The sequence below is a fragment of the Hemibagrus wyckioides genome, linkage group LG05 (assembly GCF_019097595.1).
Source record: "Hemibagrus wyckioides isolate EC202008001 linkage group LG05, SWU_Hwy_1.0, whole genome shotgun sequence".
Lineage (NCBI taxonomy): Eukaryota > Metazoa > Chordata > Actinopteri > Siluriformes > Bagridae > Hemibagrus > Hemibagrus wyckioides.
In genome coordinates this window covers 5401090-5426710 of record NC_080714.1, presented here as the reverse complement: position 1 = coordinate 5426710, position 25621 = coordinate 5401090, and the positions used below count along the sequence as shown (strand labels likewise).

General features: G+C 42.0%; 1 protein-coding gene across 3 annotated transcripts in view; it reads left to right on the top strand.

Annotated features, from left to right (window-relative positions):
- bin3 (bridging integrator 3) overlaps positions 1–25621 on the top strand; it is a 42035-nt gene that overhangs the window by 13348 nt on the left and 3066 nt on the right. For 2 of the 3 annotated variants that reach the window (XM_058388800.1, XM_058388802.1), the window contains 5 exons: positions 2872–2933; positions 4140–4276; positions 8214–8254; positions 17970–18111; positions 19928–20062. In XM_058388800.1, the coding sequence (XP_058244783.1) occupies positions 2872–2933; positions 4140–4276; positions 8214–8254; positions 17970–18111; positions 19928–20062 (517 nt within the window). Of the gene's footprint in view, positions 1–1236; positions 1314–2871; positions 2934–4139; positions 4277–8213; positions 8255–17969; positions 18112–19927; positions 20063–25621 lie in introns of all 3 variants that reach the window. The other variant, XM_058388801.1, reaches the window with a different exon arrangement.

Below are 25621 nucleotides of genomic sequence, written 5' to 3'. Positions count from 1 at the left end.
CGGTGTTTAAACTAATCTTTAATAGAGCGCACAGCATTACCGGCGCACATCGAGAGCAGTTCAACTCTGCGAGCACTGAGCACCGCAACACACACACACACTCTTCCTTTACTCTTATTCGCAATTCATGGCTCGTTTTTGCTCATCACTCTCACTGCTCTGCTCTCTGTTAGAATCTTAAACACAACGAGTCCGTCGCTAGCAGCAACCAACTTAAACAGAGACGTATTAAATGTTCCATGACGCCTCTGATTGCTTAATAATAACCAGGTTACTCATTCCAGTATCGCCGCAAAGCCGAGCTAGCCCCGTCCCGCTCCTGACGCGGTCTTTCGTCACGCCGCTACACCTCTGTGCTTCAGGTGCTCGAGTAGGAGTGTCAGCACACACTGATCGGGTAAGATAAACGGTGGACCCTTATGAGAGGGATTGCGCTGACACGCACAGCGTAGGTGTAGACGGGGAAGAAGAAAATTATCCGGCTGGAGTCACCAGCGTGATGGTCTGATGCTTATCTTAATGATATTTAACAGCGCAAATATTTCAAAGCTTCAGTCGGAATCTCACAATTGTTCCTGGGATGATATTATGAGTTCTGTCATCCAAATTTCAGCATCTTGGAAAGGGTTTCTGCATTGAAACTGCTTAGATATTTCATTGACTTGACCTGCAGCTGCTCTGCCTTTGAAATATACAGTAAGCATGGAGTAAAGCACCTGAGGGCATGAGGTTAGAGGAAAATAATGTACAGTCTACAGCGTCTGACACAGAGTTACTCTTACTAGTAAGGGTTTTCCCGCAGATACAGCAGCAATTTGCCAATACGCACGAAATTAAATGAAAACCTATTAACAGCCTTACTCCTAACTGTTACAAAGCACTGACACTGGAGACCTCTTCCAAAAATGTTTCAACTATTACATGTATTTCTTTGTTAAATGACACCATATGATCCGAACCCTGGTGAATTCCGCTCTCTCTCTCTGTGTATATATATATATAGCCCAGTTTGACTGCAGCATGAAAACGATTTGATCCTGAATGAGCCCAGATACAGGAAGTGACCCAAACATGCCGAGTTGCATGTGACGTTTCTCTGTGAATGTGAGCCACAAAGGCAGAGCTGAAATGTGGCGTGTTCTGTAGATTCGGCCTCACAAACCGAAAAAAGAGTAAATAAACAGTGGATGTGATGCATGTAAAGTTTTAAACTTGTCCTTTTTTTTTTTTTTTTAGAGGAAGAAGACTTCCTGTAATTATCTAGTAATATATTGAGAGAAGCTCCATGTTCTCCATGTTGTTGTGAAATAATAGTAAGTAATGAATGAAGGATTTTTACATGTACACTGATCAGGCATAACAGTATGACCACCTGTCTAATATTGTGTTGGTCCCCCTTTTGCTGCCAAAACAGCCCTGACCCTTCATGCGCTGTGATCACACGGGCCAGCCTTCGCTCCCCAATGAACCTTGGCCGCCCATGACCCTGTTGCTGGTTCATAGAATGTTCATGTGCTGTGATTTTTGGATATAATGAGAGCGCATCATGGCATGAAGATTAGTTTGCGATGTATGAAAACACACCTACAGAAGGCAGGAATGTTTCGAAGACAAAACAATTCCAGATTAAACGATGTAAGGAATGCTGTAAGAGCAGAGCGGAGTTTATGTAACTATGTACTGTCACAGCCTGCTGGACTTCCTGTATATCCTGAGTGACAGATGTCTCATCCAATCAGCCGTAAGAATTCCATTAGCAAACTATACCTACCTTTTCCAGTTTGTCTGAATTGTCGTTGTGTTTTCGGGTTGGTTATTGTTATTCTCGGCCACCGTAATTAGGGCATTATCAAGCGCATTAATATAAACTTATGATCTGAATTACAGCCAGCAGTACCGTCCAAAAAAGATCAACCAATCAGAATCGAGAACCCAACAGCGCTGTGCTTTAAATCTAGTTTAAACTATCCGGACCCAAATTGTTCCATCAGATATCTTGTATTTCTCTAAATCCTAGCATATCTAAAGCTAATATGTTAGTCTGTGACCTGTTGTAACACTCCATGTCATTCACATGCTGGAATGAGGCCTGGTGTTGGCATGCTAGCGCACAGAATGGAGCAGCTGGGACACTGGGGCTCGTTTAGCACCTAGCATGAGGGAGGGCTTCTTCATCATCTGGCACTTTTTCTCCTTATTTTTTTACATTTTTTTTTACACATCTCTATCTGCTTTTTTTCCTCCGAGTCTTTACATTTGGTAAAAAAAAAAAATATATATATATATATATATATATATATATATATATATATATATATATATATATATATATATATATATATATCACTCTGATCTCTCACTTTTTGCCCGGATGCACTAAAGCTACGTTCTCACTCCACTGTGCATTCTCCCTAAACAAAGCTTTCACATGTGCTGTGATCGGTGTCTCATGGGAGTTTCCCAACCTCTCATTTCCTTCTTAATTGATATAATGAACAGCTCCCTCATGCACACACACGTGTACACACACACACACACACACACACAGCAGGCAGGCGCAACAGTGTCATAATTGCAGATGTTAGCACCCCGAGTGTGTGTGAACGGGTCACAGAAGGGGAACAGCTGTGTGATGTGATCTCCTCGGATCTTCTCAGAGTGTTACTGTCACGAAGAAGCATGAATGAAAATCGCTGAATTTGCCGTGCGTTAGTGCGAAAGCATGTTCAGGTCCTGTTTAAAACTTAAATTAAACGTTAGCCTCAATTTTAGGATTATTCCCCTGTATGAGAATTGCTATCATATGAATTTAGTACAAGGTGCAGATTTAATCGTGTGACATAGTGCTTTGCTCTTGTTTTCTGCCCTCAGGTTGGAAGACCAAACGAAAAAGCTGCATAAAGACATGAAGAAAAGCACAGAGGCTGATACAGGTGTGTAACATGATTTGTACAGATATGAAAAGTTTTCTCTCGAGGAGATCGAGGATTTTCTTGTTGACCTGTTAAGAGGAGATAAAAACAGAGGCTGGTGAGGGAACGACCGTTTATAGCTGCTATAACTGTTATAACAACTGCAAAGACACGGTTTTAGCATCCTTTCTGTGTTTATTTTACAATAACAGCACACTTCCTTGCTTAATCACGTGACCGCAATTCAAATAATTCAGGACCACGTCTCAATCGTACTTGGAGTCAGTTGTCAAAACCTTACACGGGAAAAGAGCTTTGGTGGAAGGAATGGAGAATTATTGTGATTTTTGCTAAATAGGTGGAGTTGAATAGGATTTAAGTTTTTAGAGATTTTTGTTTTTCCATTTTCACACATGTGCTCGAAGCTCCATCACCAAAAACTTTGGCGGTTCAACTAGTGTTCGCATCCTGCCAAGGACAAGCAGCGTGATGACGTTACCGACTCGATCGTGTACTCGGAGCTCCTCCGAAGCCAAGTTACATCTCTATATGCAGACAGCTAATGATTAATGAGGATGTGTAGGGGCAATTGAGGACGTGTCTATAACCAGAGGCCAATCCAAATACAAAAACCAACATTCTGGACCAGAAATCCACAGCTACATAATCCACTTGTACTTAGACAATTTTTACGTTTATCATTTCCACATTATATTTGCGAGTGTAAGCGTAGTGACTAGTAGATGGGCTCTCTTTATTTTGCAGTAAACACACTTCACAAGCAGCGGCATGTCAGAACTAACAATCAGGAGTGTCGGCGTTCACTAAAGTGCTCCGATTGTGCAGCAACGCCTCTTTAGTGCCAGCTTCAATTACAACTCGTGCACGTTTCTGCCATGACTGCTTTAACTCGGATCAGACCCGAGAGCCTGCGTCGTCCCAAATCAGACTCCTGAAACTTCAACCCTCATCAGAAGTTTCCCAAATCGTTTTTTATGCTAATAACTGTAATAATGACTACTACCAACTGTTTATTTTAATGTCACTTAATATTGCCTGAAAAAAAATCAGCTTTGTTTAGTAGGTTCTTTAATGAAATGTTTCAGGATTTACTAGAATATATATGTTTGTGTGTTGTTCTCTGTCTCTCTCTCTCTCTCTCTCTCTCTCTCTTGGTCACTCGCGCTCTCTCTCTCTCACAAATATTTATTTATTTATTTATTTTAGCTATGTCTAAAGCGGCCACGAAGATAGCCGGTGACTTGCTGAGTAACCCGCTGTGCGAGCAGGACCAAGCCTTCCTGGAGTCTGTGATGTCTCTGGACACAGCCATGAAACGAATGGAGGCATTCAACCAAGAAAAGGTGAGAGCTGCTCCGTCACATCTCCACATCTCTCCAACAATCAGGGTTACACACACACACACACACATACACACACACACCTCTGTACCAGCAGGTTTAAAGGTCCCATATATTTTTCCTTTTCTACTTTTCCTGTACCTGTTTTCTGCTTCCTTGCTGATCATGTATTTCTATTTTTCTGCTCTCCATTTACTACAAAAAATGACGCTGTCTGGTCTGGATTGATGGGCCAACGAAATGAGACAGACACACTTACAAGAATTATGCTTAAAGGTCACCTCAGAAGTGCTGTGAGAAGAAATTGCTGGCTTACTAAAGGAGCAGTATCTGCTGTAATGTCCTACGTCACGGCGTCTCACTTTAAATTCTCCCCGACACTGAATGGGATGAACGTGAGGGATGTTTGATAGCGATGTAGTAATCCCAATAAAGCTCTGTTTTTTTTCACTGATGATGCTTGTTTCAAGAATGACGACACCGACCGTGTGCAGCGTAATATGCGACACGTTTACATTTCCTTTTCTATTTTTTAAATAAGCTTAATCCTGTACCGTTGAAACGTACTCCACTTAAAGAAGCACGGCGATTCTGCCTCGCAACATCCTCTTCGCCGCGTACTTCATGTTTGGCAGCGGAAAACATTTTATGCGAATGTTGTTTCTCACTTTGGCTGAAATAAACTCTGTTACCCTCTAGCAGATTGGGTATGAGTAAGGTTTTCTCACAACAGATACCGCCCCCCCCCTCCTCCTCCTCCCCACAACGCTCCTTAGGCATCTCAACCGAAATAAATGTGCACTATTGAAAGATTCCAGCCTCACTATTTTATGTATTTCTTCACTAAAACAGATTTCTCTGGCTCTTTCTCGTCATTTGTGGGGACAGTTAGCGATCTCCGTACAAACCGCCGAACCCGTTCACCCCTGAAGCTCAGCTGAGACGGGGTTACAGGCCTCCAACCGTAGCGCAGACCCGCGATGCTCATTCCAAGTGCTTCTGATTTTTTGCACGAGATCAGACACTCAGCCTGCTTCAGGACCATTGGTAGCGTTAGGTTTCCTATTCTCAGGAGGTGGAAGGAAATTCTCTGGTATGTGGGTGTGGAGGCATCTCCTCTCATCCATGTGGCAAAAATCCAAAGAAACAAAAGGAAGATTCAAAGGTATATTATGTAAGATTAGTCATTTTTGTTTTTTTTGTAATATTAGGTGTAAGTTAAGTGGGTTTGACTGATTTGAATGATTCCCACCCACGTATCCTAAGCTCCACCCCCAGGATCTACAGTGGCCCTTATTCTATAGAATGACAGGAGATGCATCCAAACATAAACATTGTGACTTGATATAATTTATGATTGTTCTTCATATCTTCCTGGTTGTTTGAACAACTATGGAGTAAGAGAAAAACGACTATCGCGGCTTTAATGTTTCCAGTTTCTGTTTAATGGTAATGTTATCATGGTTGTCTCATTAGCATAAATTTTATCCTGCTAGCTTGTTGAGTAAACTAATTCATTCAAGATCAAGAACAAAGGTGCCAGAGTCGTGCCATTTACTAATTTCAAGCCTTCGCTAGAGCGATAAAGGAGCGATAACATTTGTTTTCATCTAAACCAACAGTCAGACCAAACACAAATAAAACTCACCGAAGGGGAAAGGACGCGGGACGTGAACGTTGCTTGATCCTGGTTTATTCTTTCTTTAGGTGACTTTGACCTTTCGTGTTAGAAAAGTCGGTTCCTCTGCAAAAACATGGAAGCCCATCAGCTGTATTTATTTTTCAAGAATGCATTCACGATATGAGGGACGTGATATTACTCACAGACTACACAGCTGTTGTCGTTATCTCATGTAAACATGAAGAAGGACTAAAATTCTACTTGTTTTCTATAGTGACAACTAAATTCCTATTTCTGTTGACCAGTGTAGCGTACGCTCAAGCACAAAATTCTCCAAATGATCTTTTAGCCACTTGTTGAAATTGAGACTCTTATTTATCTTAGATGAACAAATTCCTACAGTAATGTTTGTCAAAGCAGGGAGCTATAAACAACACTTACTTCAATGAAATTCAATAAAAATGTGTCGGTAATATACAGAGCTACCGATATGAAATGAAAGTGTGCAATAGAGCTGGGATTTACAGTTAAATGTTCCCATGTGTACCTGGATATGAAGGGAGCTTTGCGTTTGTAGCGTACATCTATGCGTTTCTGGCCGAATTAGCATGCCTGGTTGAACCTGGCCTCGTTTGTAATATTCGATGAAAAAATATTCACAGGGATATGGCAACCTTTGCGAGGCAGGCTATAAGTACAGCTCGATTTAATGCACGCTGCAGCAAAGCAGATCTCTCAGACAACAGATGTGATGCAAATGCGCTCTCTCTGCACTGACCCCACTGTCAGTTTCACTAAAGCGAGCGCTTTCAGCAGCGTTGCTCTCTCCAGCTCAGCTCTATGGCCTGCTATTCCAGTATATGGGCACTTGGCAGGCAAGTGATGCGTTAGCCGTGGGCGACAAGAGATGTTAGCACAGCTGATTTTTTCCCGCTCGGTGTTCCTCGCTGCGCCTGGGCGAATTACCACCTCAGGATGCCGGAATGGTTAATGAGACTTCCATGAATCAGATGCCAATCCTGCACCAAAATCCGCTTTCAGTGCAGCGGCTAACCAAATCGAGCTAGTGTTAAATAAAGACAATGAAATCTCTTTTCTCTGATTTAAAAAAATATGCTCAAGGGCAGATTGTGTGTGTGTGTGAGAGAGAGAGAAAGAGAGATGGGAGAGGAGAAATGGTAATGAAGGCAGCTTCAACCCAGGCCTACAGTGTGTATATTTTAAAGTCTGTGTTTAAAAGGCTTTAAGGCCTGCGAAGCCGAGCGGTTAGTGGTTAACGACTAGCGGCCATGACGGCGGAGAGGGGGGGGGGTTATTGATTTTTTTTCAGGGTTTTTGCTTCTTTTTTTTTTTTTGGGTTAGCTCTGTGTGTAAAGGAAAGAGAGAGCGAAAAGGGAGAGAAAGAGAGTCGGGCTGATCTTTGCCCTCTGATTCACACTGATGCTGGTGCTTCAGCGACGCCCTCAGGCTTCGCTCTTACCTTATGGAATACTCGCTACACCCTTCGCCCAGCTTTCCACATCTTTAACACGCTCTAGCTCCACCATCAGTCCTCCTGTTTCTTCTCTTTTCTCTCCCCCCCCCCTCTTAGAGGCAGTTCACATTTAATAAAGTGTTTATGTGCTAATAAACGAGCTGCTACGTGTTGATTGTTCGTCATGCTCTGTTTGGGTTCTCTGACTGTGAGCTTCACACGCTCGAGTCTTCTGTTTGTTCGTGTCCTTCTTCGGGTTAAGACGCGGCTTCGTGACATACAAACGCAAATTATTTTAATCGTCAACTTCACTCAGAGACTTTCAAGGCCTCGGGGTCAAGCAGAATCCCCGATTCCTCCCTCGTCTCTAACATGGAAGGAGATCTGAACTGTTATTGTTAAAAATGTTTGTTTGCTAAGAACTTTCATGTTGTCGGGGCGTCCCACCCTCTACCGCACTCTCAAACCCAGCCGGGGCTTCGCTTTCATGTCTCATCCCCTGACGGTTCCGTCTTTTTGAATTCGGCGCTTGATGAATATTCACATCCTCATCCGTCCCCTCAGGGTTTCGAGCACGATAAAGAGGTGACATCACCGGCGCACTCACGCCCTCTCCGTGTCTTTCGGAGGGGTTCGGCGCTCTTTTGGCAGGCTCTGTTGTATCCTGCTACCAATTAACTTCTCTGCAGAGGATGGGCTTATTGTTTTGTTCTGCTGCTCAACTTAATGATCAATGTAATTTGATATGAAGGTTGCCACTTAGCACACACTTTTTTTTTCTTCTCCCTTCTCAGTTTATTTAATCTGTGTATTGTTTCTATTTGTGTTTTTGTTTCGTTTCTCAGGTCAATCAGATTCAGAAGACTGTGATTGATCCTCTGAAAAAGTAAGTGTCCATTTCTTTCTCTGGTCCTTCATGAATATTTGGCTTTAATCCTGATTTACGTTCACAGCATTCACGCTCTTATCCACGGCCGGAAAAACACGGACGCCTCTGTGGAAGAGTGTGTTTAGAAGCAAGCTGGCATCAGTTAAAACGTGCCACATCAGACGTGAACTGTATGATCAGTGTTATTGATTTAACCAGATAACGTGTCTGTTTAGCGGTCTGAAAGTAAACAGGGTTGACGGAGCGTTTTCTTTCTCAGAAACTCAGCCGATTAGGATTTATTTTTTTTTGGTTTGGTTTCACATTGTATATAATTAATCGAAGCCGAAAGCATGGCGGATTCACACATTCACACACTCGTTCACGCCTAGAGGCAATTTAGATCTATCTACATACTGGTGTGTTTTTGGGATGAAACCCACACAGATACGGGGAGGTGTGAGGCGACGATGCTACCCCACGTCATCAGGCTTCCTGGTTTGTTTAAGGAATTGTTTCGGAAAACGTGAACGATCACGATTCTGCTTTTGAAACCTTTTAAAAAATGTGTTTTGTTTGTCATTTGTAGAGGATATTTGTTGATGTACACTGATCAGGCATAACATTATGAGCAGTGAGAGGTGAAGTGAATAACACTGATGATCTCCTCATCATGGCACCTGTTAGTGGGTGGGATATATTAGGCAGCAAGTCAACATTTTGTCCTCAAAGTTGATGTGTTAGAAGCAGGAAAAATGGACAAGTGTAAGGATTTGAGCGAGTTTGACGAAGGGCCAAATTGTGATGGCTAGACCACTGGATCAGAGCATCTCCAAAACTGCAGCTCTTGTGGGGTGTTCCCGGTCTGCAGTGGTCAGTATCTATCAAAAGTGGTCCAAGGAAGGAACAGTGGTGAAATGGTGAAAGGGTGATGGGCAGCCAAAGCTCCTTTATGCATGTGAGGAGTGAAGGCTGGCCCGTGTGATCCGATCCAACAGACGAGCTACTGTTGCTCAAACTGCTGAAGAAGTGAATGCTGGTTCTGATAGAAAGGTGTCAGAATACACAGTGCAGGACGGGTCAGGGCTGTTTTGGCAGCAAAACACAATATTAGGCAGGTCATAATGTTATGCCTGGTTGGTGTATTTTTTTTGAGAAACTAAGCAAACCGCAGAACGTGGAGTTGTGTCACATGACCATCACACCCCATTTTAGGTTTTTGCCCATATAATAAACTCCACTCTTCTGCGAAGCTTTTCCACTACATTTTGGAGTGTGACTGTGGGGATTTGTATTCGTTCAGCCACAAGAGCATTAGTGAGATCAGATACTGATGTAAAGTGTGGAGACCCGGGGTTCAGTTAATCCCAGAAGTGTTCAGTGGGGGTGAGTCAGAGTCAGGGCTCTGTTCAGGACACTCGAGATCTTTCACTTTCACTTCTTTATCACACAAGTGGGTGTATTTTGTATTTTTCTGTTCTTTCAGTCTTAAAGTTGCTGAATAACTCATACTAATAATAGTACCAATCTTTTTATTTATTTTTTTATTTATTTACAGCACAATTTTCCAATACTAGAGTTAAGAATTATGTGTAGGTGTGTGCGTGAGAGAGAGAGAGAGAGAGAGAGAGAGAAGTTGCTGTCCCATACGTAAGTGATCGGATGAGAGAGGAAAGAGAGTGAATGAAAGAGGGCTTCTGGAGGAAAGTTTATTTGGCCGTCCGCCCCTCCACTCCTTCTCCCCCGCCCCCGTGAGTGCTATTCCGTTTGTGCCTGCTCTCGTGGGAGGGGCCGGAACAGGAAGCAGACCTTAACGAGCCGACAGGAAGAGGAGTGGGAGCGGAGACACTCCTTACAAACGCCTCTGCTCTGGAGCACTCGCACACACGTGTGTGTGTGTGTGTCTGTGTGTGTGTGTGTGTGTAATGGTTTAGACCGAGAAAGGAGGAATGTTATCTGTTTATAAAGAGCTCCTCATTGTTGCCTCTGATCTTATAAAAGTTCTAAAGTATGATGCAAGTCTCCAGAGCTGAGCCCTCAGTGTGTGTAATTAAAATTTTATTAAACATTCACTTTATTCCATATTGGTGGAAATGTGTGAGAGAGAGTTGAGAGTGTGTGTGTGTGTGTGTGTGTAATCTGTGACTAAACTGTTCACTGTGTTTATATATATGTGTGTGTGTGTGTGTGTGTATGCATGCAGTGGCAAGACGGAATGATTCTCATTTCCTTTGGCTAGTGGGTGTGTGGTGGACATGTGTGTAGGCTCTTAGCATGGCTCCAAGCCCAGACACACACACACACACACACAAAACCAGTTACTCACTGACAAACACCAGGTCCATAGGAAAGGCTTTAAAGATCAGGACAGGCCCAGGAAGACAAACCCGAACACACACACACACACACACACACAGAGAGAGAGAGAGATGACCATTTAAAACTGACCACTTTTCCCCCAGTAGGAGAATGTGAGCTTGTTTTGTGAGGAAGTTACTCCACAATTCTTTTTTTGTATAAAATGCCAGATGCTGGCTTTTTAAGACGCGAGCTATTCGCGGCTTTTAGCAAAAGTTTCTGCGCGTTTGTGTAGTCAGCGCCTTCTCACCTCCCGATCCAACGCTCGAAACATCAGCTTTGTTTCTGGCCCGAGCCAAAATGCACTTAACCAAACCATATGCTAAGAAACAATGAAAGCCCAGATTCCATTAGTGTATGAAGAACCAGACCGGCTTAATTATTTATATTCCGCTCGGCGTTCATGTATTCAAATGACATTCTTAATGCGAGCCGCAAGAAAAAAGGTGTCGGATCTCTAATGGATTTAGCCATCTGTTCAGCCATCAAAATCTCTAAATGCAACGATTCATTTGCGGGCTAACAAACTTTCCCTGCGTCTCTCAGTCTCGGCACTCCATACCGCTGCTGGATCTCTTCACAATGTGCATTACTGATGCCGGCTCTGACCTTTTCCTCGTTTGCTCTTTGTTACATTAGACGGAACAGAAGCTCTCATTGATGGGATTCATACAATAATCTGTGTGTGTGTGTGTGTGTGTGTGCGTGCTCACACATGTGGCATATCCAGACACATTTACATGTGGCGTTTGTTTAAAATGGACATTATAGAAGTCGAAGGATCAGGGCTGATGTAAATAGCGAGACTTTTCTAAGGTAATAAATAACGGGTCTTGACTAGATTGAAATTCTGTAATCCTGCAGCACTGAAGAAATGTCAGCGTGTGACATTTCATATTCCTGTTTGCAAATCTCTCTCTTTTTCTTGCCGCTCTTTCCTTTTATATTTAATTGTATATTTAAAGCATGGATGCTGATTACGTGACTGATAATGAGGCAGGATTATGTGATAACACTTTATAATAACACTTGTAAGTGTGTGCACACACACACACACACACACACACACACACACTACTATCCTTCTTGTCAAGACAAACCACTCTTTCCTTTGCTTTACGCAATGACACTGTAATCATTCCTTAACTTTTTCTTTCTTTTTTTTTGTGCTTGGTACATATACACAGAATCACATAAACACACATTCTTTTTCTGGGTCATTTATTTATGTATTTATTTTTTTGTTTGTTTGTGGAAAAAAAATCACCCAATACATGTTATTGTCTTTTGTAACGGCACATCTTGGAGTGTTTTGTTTTTATTAAGTAGTATTTTTTTTTTTTAATTTTATTATTTATTTATTTTTACACAAACACACATTATTTATCTTTTTCACATAAACACATTTGTTTTCTGGGTTAATTGTTTATTTATTTATTTATTCATTTATTTATTTATTTATTTATTCATTTATTTGAGAAAAAAAACACAATACATGTTATTGTCCAATAACGGCACTTTTTTTAAAAAATTATTTTTATTTTTATTTTTTTTTGCACAAACATATTATTTATCTTTTTCACATAAACACATTTCTTTCTGGGTTATTTATTCATTCATTCATTTGAAAGAAAAAAACAAAAACACCCAATACATGTAATTGTCATATAACTATGACAATAGTCATAGCACATCCTGGAGTTTTTTTAAATTTTTTTAATTTATTATTATTATTATTATTACAACACAAACACATTATTTATCTTTTTCACATAAACACATATTGTTTTTCTGGGTTATTTATTTATTTATTTACTTACATATTTACCTAATTATTTATTTAGGAAAAAAAAAAAAAAACATGTTCAATAATGGCACATTCCTGAGTGTTTTTTTTTCTTTCTTTTCTTATTAAAATTTGTTAGAGAACATCAGATTTTATCCAGATATACAGACCAGCTTTTTCTTTCTCTTTGTTTTCTATTGAAGTTAATGAGAAAAAGAGCACAGCTTGTCATGTTGCAGAGAAACCCCAAAGTGCAGCCCAAATCGCTGACACTGGACACTCCTTCCATTAAATTTTAAACAGAGAAATTTTTAAAGTAATATATACATCAACAATGATATTTTCCATCATTGAATATTTCTTTAGTATTAATTAATTAGTTAATTTTTTATTATATATAATATAGCCTCCTTGTGGTCCAGTGGCAGGATCCTGCAGCTCATTGCCTTGGCCCTGGCTCGATTCCCGGACAGGGAGCTGACCCAGCCACTGAAGGGTTAACTCTCAGTGCCGGTCCCAAGCCCGGAAAAAATAGTAGGGTTGCATCAGGAAGGGCATCCGGTGTAAAACCTGCACCAAATCGAAACTGTGGTGTCCCTGAACAGGGAGAAGCCAAAACAACAACATTATTATATATAATATAATTATGTATGATGTTCTATTAGTTTATTATCACCTTTACATTGCATGATGAGTGACTGGGAATGAGCAGTCGCTATAGAAACGGTTATATATTAGTACAGTAAAAACCTATGATGTCTGACCAATAAGAATCGAGTATGCAACACTGGTGTGGTTTAAATTAAATTACTTCAACCTAGAACTTTAGAAAACTGCAACGATCAAAAATGTGATCATTTTTAAACATTGGCTTTAAGCAAAATGATCATTAATGTGCTTTATTTTGACCTTTTTATTTTGTTCCCTTTACTTTTTTTTCCCCCAAGTACACAGAGGTGCAAAAACACTCGAAATACCTAAACAACAGAAGATGACGGTGCTCAGACTTCTGATAGTATTCTAATGTAAACATCGAGCCGTTAATTAGAGATGGATAGCAAATCGGCCGAAGGCAATAACATTACACAAACATGTTTTTGTAAACAGTAGTAGGAAAGAAAAGAAAAAAAAAAAAAAGCTACCATTTTCATTTAATACCCAAGAGCCGGGGTAGAACTCGCCCTCCTCTGCGTGCTCACTGTTTCCTGAAACAATCCTTTCTGCCTTTAAAATAGTGAGTAAACTCCCATGGGTGATTAAATCATGGGCGAGGATGAGAATAAAAAAAGAAAAAGAAATGTGCAGTCCAGAAGGGCGCGGGTAAATTGGATCCAACTTTGTTTTCAAAAGCCAGTGATTTATTTATTTATTTAAAAAAAAAAAAAAATTGTGGTGGTGTATTTTTTTGATGCGTCTTCTTCCTAACTTTTGTCACAATATTTTGCGATTCAGAATTTTTCCAAACCACAAAATTCCAAATTGAGACACAAAACAAACACCTTGTCACGCTTTATGGAAGAAGTAAGGACTTCTTGATATTGCTGATCCTCATAATTGGATGAAACCTCCCTTCTGCTCAGTTCCTGGCTCTCACCCTAGTGGTCACTTCGTCCAGACTTGGGTTTAGGGCATCATGCGGTTATCCAGTGAGCCAATCATGTGGCAGCAGCGAAGTGGATAAAATCATGCACATACTGGTCTAGAGCATCGGTTCATGTTCATGTCAAACATCAGAACTGGGAATCGGTGGGTTCTTAGTGACTGTGCCAAGGTGCTACAATCTCCTAGGACCCGGCAGTCTTGTAGAGTTTACACTGAATGGTGCAAAAAAAAAACATTCAGGGTCGGAGGAGAGATGAATCTGAAGCTGTCAGGAAGGCTATGATCACTCTCATAACCCACTCTTTACAGTTGTGCTGAGCTGAAGAACAAATCATGATGCACAACACATCAAAGATTGAGTCAAAGGGGCAATACGTCACATCAGGTTTCATTCCTGTCACCTCTGGAAAGGGATTTGAGGCTACAGTGGGCACAGGCTGCTGTAATTAAGCCGGTGATTAATAAAATGTTTCATCAGGATTGATCTCACTTCTCAAACACCAGATGAATGCATTCGTTGCACCTGGAAGTGTTCTCATCTATTGTTTCTTTTATGAAGAACAGCCAGACTCTATACAGGAGAATACACAAGGCAATGCAAGGGTCTCACAAACGTGTGTGTGTGTGTGATTGCAGTGATGTTGTCCTTTATTCAGCTGCTATTTCAATCTACACTGAACAGCCACCACACCCCAGTGTAAAATTATACAGTTGACTGGTCTGTCTCTGTGTGTGTGTGTGTGTGTTGGTTGCTGGACCAACTAGGGATGTCTAGGGAAACATCGAAAGAGAAGAAGGACATTTCATTATAAGTTGAACCCAATCATGTGTGTGTGTGTGTGTGTGTGTGTGTGTGTGTGTGTGTGAGAGAGAGCGTGTGTGTGTGTGTGTGTGTGTGAGAGAGCATGTGTGTGTGTGTGTGTGTGTGAGCATGTGTGTGTGTGTGTGTGTGTGCGTGCCTGCTGAGTCAGACAGGCCATGCCCTTGTCGGGTTGAACCAGTCTAGCCCAGATTGTTGTCTTTTTCCAGAAAAACAGCAGCAAAGTATGTCTAAAGACGATGACCAAGAAAACGCCAGAGAAAAAAGTGCCCCAGCCTAAGTCCACTCTTACGCGGCTCAATTAAACATTAAACGGTAATAAACTGTGAAGTCACCACACCAGTCTGCCTTAACTCCTCCATCAGGTTACACACGTAAAATAAAAAACACACACCGTGAGCCAGCACTGGCCCTCGGCCATTGATTTTGGTGGGGCAGGATGGCATTTAGTAATGACAGCTCCAGACTAAATTTAGTTAAGTCTATTAAATTTAACTCGTCCTAGAGGCCATTATATCGTGATTTTTATATCGTAATTTGCTATGAGCCAAGATCTTGTTGGCCACAGAGTATTTTAAACGACCCCAATCTGGCAACCCAGTCATTAACCGTCTCGTCCACTGCACCTCCCATCGAGCATGGGGCAGCTTGATTCCTGTTCCATTGGGCTTCTGGTAGTGCTTGGTGCACTTCTTGTTTATGAGTAATCACAGTAATAACTTTATAGACAAAAAAGGATAAAAAAGCACTACTTCTAATGCTTCTGAGCTTTCTCCTATAAAAAGTTCTTGACCTAGAGAGCAAAGCAACAAACGAATGAATCTTAGCCCAAGGTTTCATATAGCTATGGTGTTCTGGATCAGGTGTGGTGTGTAAGAAGGCACCCTTTATGTTCATAGCTGAAATGGCATAAAGGTCATGGCTCAGACACGCAGTACGCAACATTGCCTCATTCTCGATGTAGATGGTAAAAGGTTTGGGAGAAGGACCAAAGCATTAAAGAACACAATTTTCCATCTAGCGTGGACGAGGTCTGTAACTGTGTTGTGTTTGCGTGTCTCCATGTTAATGTCCTTATGTAATTTTTCTGGCATTGAACAATTTGCACATGCAGCAAGTCACGTTTACTTGGTGGGATGAAAATTCATGTTTTTTTGTGGCCAAATGTAAAAAAAAAAAAGGACAAGATTTTGCTATTTCTGCAAGTGGCGCTTCTAATTAAAGGCAGGCGATATTTACAGAAATATGATGATAATATACTTCAACAATTGTCGTTATAATAATAATAATAATAATAATAATAATAATAATAATAATAATAATAATAATAAAGGTTTATAATAATAATAATCACTGCAACATAATAATAATAATTAATAATAATAACAATAATAATAGCTAACACTACTTTAATGGAATAACAATAATTAATTAGTTTACAACATTTATTTCTTGGGAATTTAACAATGACGTTTGCGATGTTTGTCACTCAATAGCAGTTAAATGAAGACACAACCATGTCATTGTTTATCTTTTGCTAGAGAATAATCAGACAGACAGATAATTTGAGATCAGGACATCGGTGCAGTGGAGGCTTTAAAAACATTTAATTAAAGAAAAGACCAAAAATGAACTCTACTAATAATAAGAATACTTTTGTGCAATAAAATCATCTACATCACATAATTCTTCAAGTCATCAACACACAATCTCTCTCTTCCTTCTCTCTCTCTCTCTCTCTCTCTCTCTCTCTGGCAAGACTGTTGCATGCTAAGTCTCTCTTTCTGCATGTATTGAGTGAGATAGATAGACAGACAGATAGATAGAATATATATATAGCTAGATATTTGTTGAACTCACAGTACTACAGTATTACAGATAGAGAGAGAGAGAGAGAGAGAGAGAGAGAGACAGTTTATCCCCCCCCAAATCGGCTAAACAGTGGGGTAAGTGGGCCAAGGTGATGTAGTGTTGAAGGGAGTGTGTGGGTTGATGGTGACGTGTTCTGCACGATATTGTGCCGCTCCCTGTTCTAGTTCCTGTGGGAAACAATCCGGGGCTTGTCTTAACAAAACCCAGCGTAGTGGGGCCAGGTCTCTCTATCTCTACGTCTTCCGCCCTCTCTCTCTCTCTCTCTCTCTCTCTCTCTGCCTCTAGGTGAGCACTGTTGCTGTTTCCGATGTCATAACGATGTGCTCTGTTTACATTACAATCCCTCCTTTTTGGTTTGTGGTTGAAACCACTAAAACCTTCGAGCTATCATTCATCCATTAAAAAGAAAAAGAAAAAACCCCTCCACGTTCCTCCACCTTCTGTCACACGCGACTCGGAGTTAACCTGAGCGCTGAGCAGCCAAGCACAGCAAAATGAAATAATCTTGCTGTCATTTACATGAGCTGGTCATTGAGTGGAGTCAATGCCGGACTGACGTTAAAACTTTAAACAGACAAATAAAAGACTAGTTCTGATATGCGAGTTAATGCTAGTTACACGATTTTCTAGAAACGTTTTCATTAGGCACTTGTTATTAGAAATTGTGAGATTTCTAGAAATCCACAACCCCGACCTAGCCCTCGCTCTCCTTTCACATCGTTCCTATTGGTTTCCTTTGCAAAAAAAAAAAAGAAAAATAATAGAAAGGCTATTTTCTCTAGTTGTTCAGTTGTGTTTTTGGCCTGAAAGAATCTCACGTGTTTGTGCTGCTTCCCTGACGGTTCTTGGCAGTGCTAAGCAGGAGCATAGTCAGGCCTCGAACCAAACCACCCGCTCCTGTTGCTAAGTTACAGCCCGAAGTTTTTTTTCTTCTTCTTCTTCTTCTTCTTCTTCTTCTTCTTCTTCTTTTTTTTCCTCCCATCCTATTTTTAGTATCCTGATAGCAGCATTTTCACTCATTTCCGTTTGGTAAAGATACAATTAATCACATGGTTTCCTCACCGCTTTAATTAAGTGGTATGTCCGAGGTCAAAAGCTCAGATCGCCTATATGTAAGAGCTTGACTTTTGACGATTAGGCGATCGATCTCTGACACGATCGCTGCATCGTGACGGAAATCAATAGACGAGCCGGAAAACTTTAGCACTGAGGAACCAACTTGAGGGAGATGTTTATTATTGTGCAACATTTTTGTTCATATATTCCTTTCTCTTGGTTCTTTGTGTGTGTGTCAGGTACAGCAGTGTGTTTCCCAGTCTGAACATGGCGGTGAAGCGGAGAGAGCAGGCCTTGCAGGATTATAAGAGACTGCAGGCAAAAGTGGAGAAATATGAGGAGAAGGAGAAGACTGGACCCATCATGGTCAAACTCCATCAGGTACAACCAGCTCCAACTTCACCACATTTGGATGCAGTGTGAGTGCCGGGTTGCTTTCGGTGGCAGTTTGACCCCGGATCAGGGGTGTCCGATCTTATCCTGAAAGGGCCGGTGTGGGCGCAGCTTTTCATTCCTTTCATTCAACCAAGCCGAAGCCACGCCTGAGTCTATTGAAAGCCAAGATCAACTGATTAAAAAAAAAGGTGAAATCAGGTGTGGCTCCTGCTTGATTGGAATGAAAACCTGCACCCACATCACACCGGCCATTTGCGGATATGATCGGACACCCCTGCCCTAGATTCATACGTGACACTCGTGATGGTTGTATATCGTCACGACTCCATCACACGTCCACAAAGTGGTATAGCCTACAACCAGCCAGTTAAGCACTAAGAAACGCGGAAGTTGGTTTACACGTGAAATGCCTGTTTAACGTCTGTACCAGCTACATGAAGCACCAGGTCGCTCTGAGTGGAATTACAGTTTGGAAGCTTCAGACTATGTGAGCTGTAGGATTGGTCTAAAGGATTGTTCGAGTAATTCATTTCAGTTTAATTCTGTTCAGTTTTTAAAGCACTTTTAACAAGGGAGCTTTACAGAAAAATAAACATTCAAAATGAAAATAGAAGTTTTAAATCAAATTTATATTTATCCCTATATATATATATAATTATTTGGATGTGTCTCTTTAATTAATAGAAAATCTCAGTTTTTTGAATCACACACACAGAAAATTAATGATCATTCAAACATACTAGGTTGTCTTGCCTTTTTCCCCTTATATAAATATATTAGTAATTAATTAATCAGTACCATTTGCGTAGTATTTGTGTCTCTTTGCATTTAAACTAATGCTAGAGGCCCATCTCTTTTCTTTATATTCGTATTTTGCTCTATAGGCTCCTCTGCCGGTTTGCACTCGTTCCTTCGTAGTTGTTGTTCTGATCCGGTCGTATCAGCCCGCCTATAGAACAGGGTGCAGTGTGTGTGTTCTGCCCCACCGTGGCTCTAGAGCCTGATCCCCAGTCTCTGTGCTGTGCTGTGCTCTGCTGCGCCGCTGGTGTTTTTCAGAGCGCAGCGTAACAAGTGCTGACTGGAGCCTTTACAGAAATAGAGCACATGGATGCATTCGAGCACCCACGCAAGAGAAGCAGCTTCTCAACTCCGCTGCTGCACTTTAGAGGCTCCAGCGCACGCACAGAGCCGGATAATTAGGTTTAGAGAGAGAGAGAGAACGAGTGTGTGTGTGTGAGAACGCTAACTCGGAGACACTGTAGTAGCGAACGAGCGTTTGCTCACCGAGTCGGGTGCCGCGAGGTCACTCTATGTATATGTATACACTCAATAGTGTGTCAACACATAGACACACAAAAGGCTTAGGTGCAGAAAATATACGAGTTGACCACCTACACACACCGAGAAACCGGGCTTCATCAGGGCCACAGAGTAGCACTAAACAAGCTTCTGATTAAATACCCTGTGTGTGTGTTTGTGTTTCTCGCTTCCAGTAATGTTTTCTCTCCTGCGCCATAAAGGAGAAAAAAAACCCTCACTATTATAAGACACATTCTTCTCACACGATCCATCTCTCCTTTCACCACTACATCATTGCATCACTCGTTTTCTCTCATTTTCACCACCTCCACTTCCTACTCTGTGTCATGGAATCCAGTTCAGCAGTGTTATGCTAGTGACAAACCACTTCAGAATTCCCCCAAAAATCTGTCTGTCTTTCTTTAGTAGGGTAAAGTGTGTGTGTGTGTGTGTGTGTGTGTGTGTGTGTGTGTGTGTGTGTTTGTGTCCATGTCCCTTTTAGGCAAAGGAAGAGTTGAGGCCGGTCAGGGAGGATTTCGAAGCCAAGAATAAGCAACTGTTGGAAGAGATGCCCAAATTTTACAACAGCCGCATCGACTACTTTCAGCCGAGCTTCGAGGCGCTTATCCGAGCCCAGGTGAGTTCCCCACACACACACACACACACACACACACACACACACACACACACACACACATACACATCAGCTAATCTCTACTCCTTGATAATCCCATGTAACTTTAGCTTTCACTTTTAATAAACTTGACCGGGATTTTACCGAACAATACGTCTTAGTAATTATGTTTGCTTGGTAATTATTCATTTGTGGTGTTTTTGGGGAACAAAGGTTCAGAAGTTATCATTATCATGCGTAGAAAAAAAAATTGGCATACAGACAAACATGACATAAATTATAATTCAGGCCAAAACTTCCTATAATTCCTATAAAGATTATATATTTTTTTTAAAAACACCACAAACCCGCTTTTATTCTTTGGTCAAGTCGGATAGCTACGTACTGGAGTGGATCAGATATGATCATGTACCAGCGGTCAAAACGTCCAGGATGTAGAAAACGTCCAAATTTGACCATGTGAATGGATCCCCTCAGCCTGCCACACTTATTATTTCAGAGCTGATGTAATATAAGAAGTAATGATGTAGTAACAGTGATTAACACAACCACTGTTCCTGATTGACATTCCATTCGTACCACTGGTTTTCTCTACGTCGACGAAGCTAGATCGTTTCAAAATAAGTTCAGGATGAGTTTCAGATATTGTGACGCTCCAGGAACTGGCTATGTAGGGGGTTAGTCTTACTGATAGTATTGTATGGAACTAAGCATCCAGCAGGACATGGTATTGACTCACAATCTAAACACAGCTGGGTGAAATTATCACGCTCCAAATGTTTTGTTACACCTTAAAAATAAAGAAATAGGAATGTCATCAAAATCCTTGAGAAATGGGGTTGGTGTGTGTGTGTGTGTGTATACATACATACATACATAGATACATACATACAGATCTCCTCATCATGGCACCTGTTAGTGGGTGGGATATATTAGGCAGCAAGTGAACATTTTGTCCTCAAAGTCGATGTGTTAGAAGCAGGAAAAATGGACAAGCGTAAGGATTTGAGCGAGTTTGACGCAGGGCCAAATTGTGATGGCTAGACCACTGGATCAGAGCATCTCCAAAACTGCAGCTCTTGTGGGGTGTTCCTGGACTGCAGTGGTCAGTATCTATCAAAAGTGGTCCAAGGAAGGAACAGTGGTGAACCGGTGACAGGGTCATGGGTGGCCAAGGATCACTGATGCACGTGGGGATCGAAGGCTGGCCCGTGTGATCCGATCCAACAGACGAGCTACTGTTGCTCAGATTGGTGAAGAAGTTAATGCTGGTTCTGATAGAAAGGTGTCAGAATACACAGTGCAGGACGGGTCAGGGCTGTTTTGGCAGCAAAAGATGGTCATAGTGTTATGGCTGATCACTGTATATACATGTGTGTGTGTGTGTATATATATATATATATATATATATATATATATACACTTTTTGTCCCTGAACGCTAAACCTTTTTTCTTTGTTTAATAGTTATATTAGAATGAAAGGCTTTCGGATCATAACTATGGAAAACAGGTGCCATAACATCATAAGAGCCAAGTATGATACAGTAAAAGTGCCACTGGTTTATTGGAGGAAGAGGTCAGGGGGTGGGGGGTATATTTGTCGGAGCATTTACAAATTTCATAGCATCTGAATCTGTGTGGTTTTTTCAGGAACTGCCACTGAGCATCTTAGATAAAAATGGCCTGCGAAAAAAAAACAGGTTTTGTATTAATCTTAAAATGTCATCTGCTTGCCACTTAGCATAGTGTATAATTAGCTACATCTTTAATTAGGAATAAATATAATTCTTAGCCGGAGTTAATTACTTAACTGTATCACTGTCATCATCACGGTTATTTATTTATTTTTTTCTATTAATTTTCTGTCTGACAAAATCAGCTGCCTGTTTCCCTCTACATGTCTGTAAAGTAATTATGCGATTAACTTCTGACGGCATTCTTCATAGACGCGTACGTTGTGCTCTGGATCATCAAAACATGGCTGTGATGTTTGATTGTTGGAGAAGACAACACACTCCGGGTTTCTGTCTCTTTTTCTTACACACACACACACACACGCACACACTCGAGCGCACACACAAGGCCGTAATCCCCTCTACTGCTCTCTCCACCCAGATCTAATGTGATTAACCTTGACTACCTCGTAGAAATAGTCAAACACACACACACACACACACATACACACACAGGCACACTCTTACATGTACACACTCCCCACCCTCCTCCTGTCTATAATGTGATTAACCCCCACAATCCTGCTTCAACTCAGGCTGTCACTTCAGGAAGTTCATAATTATTTGCTTTTTTCTTTATGTGGTGATCTCTCTCTCTCTCTCTCTCTCTCTCTCTCTCTCACACACACAGAGTTTTGTTTTTACCACTGACTTGCTGCCCCACGCACTGATGATGAGCTTTAAGTGGACGGACACATCATGTGGCTAACTCAATTGTAACCTTGTGATTGTTAGTGTGTATGTGTTTATCTTTGGGTTGGCAGTAGACATAATGTTCCTGAGGCTTTATAAAAGCACAGTGTTTAGATACAGGGGCAGTGGGAACAGCTGTTGTAGTGGGTGCTGAAGGTTAAGTCACACTATTCTTTTTTTTTTCTCTCCTTTTTTTTCTTTTCAACCCATCTCATTTCTAGAACATTTTAAAACCAGGAACTGGCCCAGGCAGGAACCAATCAATTATAAGTGGTGGGATTAGTTGAAGTAGTGGGGTTAGTTAAGTCGGGGTGGTGAGCTCAGGCAAGGCAGTGGGGTTAGTTGAGGTGGGGTGGTGAGGTCAAGCAAGGGAGTGGGCTTAGTCAAGGTGGGGTGGTGAAGTCAGGCAAGGCAGTGGGCTTAGTCGAGGTCAGGTGGTAAGGTCAGGCCTGGCAGTGGGCTTAGTCGAGGTGAGGTGGTGAGGTCAGGCAAGGCAGTGGGCTTAGTCGAGGTGAGGTGGTGAGGTCAGGCAAGGCAGTGGGCTTAGTCGAGGTGGGGTGGTGAGGTCAGGCCTGGCAGTGGGCTTAGTCGAGGTGAGGTGGTGAGGTCAGGCCTGGCAGTGGGCTTAGTCGAGGTGAGGTGGTGAGGTCAGGCCTGGCAGTGGGCTTAGTCGAGGTGGGGTGGTGAGGTCAGGCCTGGCAGTGGGCTTAGTCGAGGTGAGGTGGTGAGGTCAGGCCTGGCAGTGGGCTTAGTCGAGGTGAGGTGGTGAGGTCAGGCCTGGCAGTGGGCTTAGTCGAGGTGAGGTGGTGAGGTCAGGCAAGGCAGTGGGCTTAGTCGAGGTGAGGTGGTGAGGTCAGGCCTGGCAGTGGGCTTAGTCGAGGTGAGGTGGTGAGGTCAGGCAAGGCAGTGGGCTTAGTCGAGGTGAGGTGGTGAGGTCAGGCAAGGCAGTGGGCTTAGTCGAGGTGAGGTGGTGAGGTCAGGCAAGGCAGTGGGCTTAGTCGAGGTGGGGTGGTGAGGTCAGAAGAGGTGTTGGGGTGGTAAGGTCAGACAGTGTAGTTGGATTAGTCTGTTAGGTTTAGTTGTGTTTGGGTTAGTCAAGATTGAGTGATCTGAGGTATAGTGCTCAGTATTGTATAGTACATAAAATAATTTCTGCTAGAAGCAGTTTTTAGATTAGATTGAATTTGCTTATCATCTGCTACACACAACAGTAGATGATAGTATGGGAGAAAGGTGGGTTGCTGAGCCCCAAAATTAGTCTGTGACGCGGGAATCTGGGCTAAAATTAGCATGTGTTTGACTTCAGATGTGGTAGTAAGGCCAGACAAGGTGATTGGGTTAGTCGAGGTCTCTGTCTGAGAATCCTGTGATGCAGCCAATCCTGTTCTTCTTTCCATCCTGAATTCACTCCAACCAGGCTGAGAGAGATCAACAAGATCAAGCACTGCTTTGGCGATTCTCCTGTATTAGTGCGGATTAACGTCGTTCCTGTTGCGTCCCCCGTTTGTGTAATCTTATTAGCTGATTAACGCGGAGCCTTAGCATGAATCACTCGGTGTGCATTCAACATGATTGGCAGAGCCTCCTTCCTGTCAGAGACAGCAAAGAGTAGGAGGAAAAGAGAGGGAGAGGCTTTAAGCGAATGGCGTACATCACGATCAGTAGAGAAGCCACTGCTCACACGACCAGGTTCGATTCCACAGATTAGCTCACGAGGAGAAAATTTGAAATTCATTTTACGTTTATTAGACCGTAGAGAAGCCTGAGCTCCGGGGAAAGCATGCTATTGGCTGCTTGCTGAAGGGGCAATGCTACGAAAGAGGCCCCTTCAGATGACCCTTAACCAGTTGACTAGCTGTATCGGTGGCAGTGAATAGCCTCGTACACACACACACACACACACAATGTGGTGCTTAAGCTCAGAGAGGTATGAATAGTACATCGGTTCGAGAGAGGAGAATCGCTGCGTTAAAGAGGCAGTGTGTAGGTGGACCGCAGAGACTCGCTATCACACATGCTGTATTTAGACTCACTGAGATGTGCAACAGCTATCAAGCCTGATTTCTCAACTAGCAGACTCTTATAGTCAGAGATTAGCCTCTGTATGTGTGTGTGTGTGTGTGTGTGTGTGTGTGTGCCCACAGTCCACGATGGACATATCTTAAACACTCTGACTCATAGATCTTCTGGAACTGAGAGTCCCCTCATCCTGCTGAATCATACACACACAGTTCAGAGATCGCCTCTGCTCAGATAGAAGCAAAACTCAACCGTTTCCTTTCAGAGCTCCACCACATCACTCACTGTTCCGGAACAAATATACACACACACACACTTCCCAATGGTCTGATGCGTGTTTAGGTGGTGTTTAGGACCTCTGTCAAAATTAGAGAGTTGTCATAAGGCCTCCTCCGTCTGCACGGGGGATAGATAGTCCACCGTGTCTCACTCGTGTGTCTTACACACCCGCACACACTCTTAACTATTAGTCTGTAGAGACTGCGTTCTTGAGCTCCTGCATCATTCACATATGTTTAAATAATATGTGGAAAAGCCAGATTTTTTTTCTTTGAACACCACGTCTGTAACATTTGTGCTCTTATTCTGTAAAAAAAAAAACCTTTTTACTCATCGAACATCCTTCCTAAGCGACTTGCGTATTAATCTTTACAATTATCACTCAATCTTCTGTGGCTTCTTTTTATCAGCATGTTAGTTTCTTACATTAACCTTAAATTAAATCATTCAACTAAAGCCCTTGTGTCATCTCTGCCTAAAGAGAGGGCAGTGCAGCAGCTCTTTAGTCCTTGATTTCTGTCCAGCCTTCTGTCTTCCAGCTTCCGAATCAAATTTCTCGCTAAAACGGTCATCACCTCTGTCGTGCCGGCCGTCTCATAGGTCGCTGACCAGTCGAGCCGAGTCATGGACTGTCAGGACGGAGGTTTCCGTTATGTTTGATGGTCAATAAATCTTTACGAGAAATACACTTTTTGTAGGCCATCGTTCCTTAAATCAAAAACATCTGAAGGTATTGTGAAACTACAGAAAGATTATGGAACACAAATAATGCCTTATATTTGTATAGACACACAATCCATCACTATCAATCCGTCACTGAAGACCCACCTCTTCCATG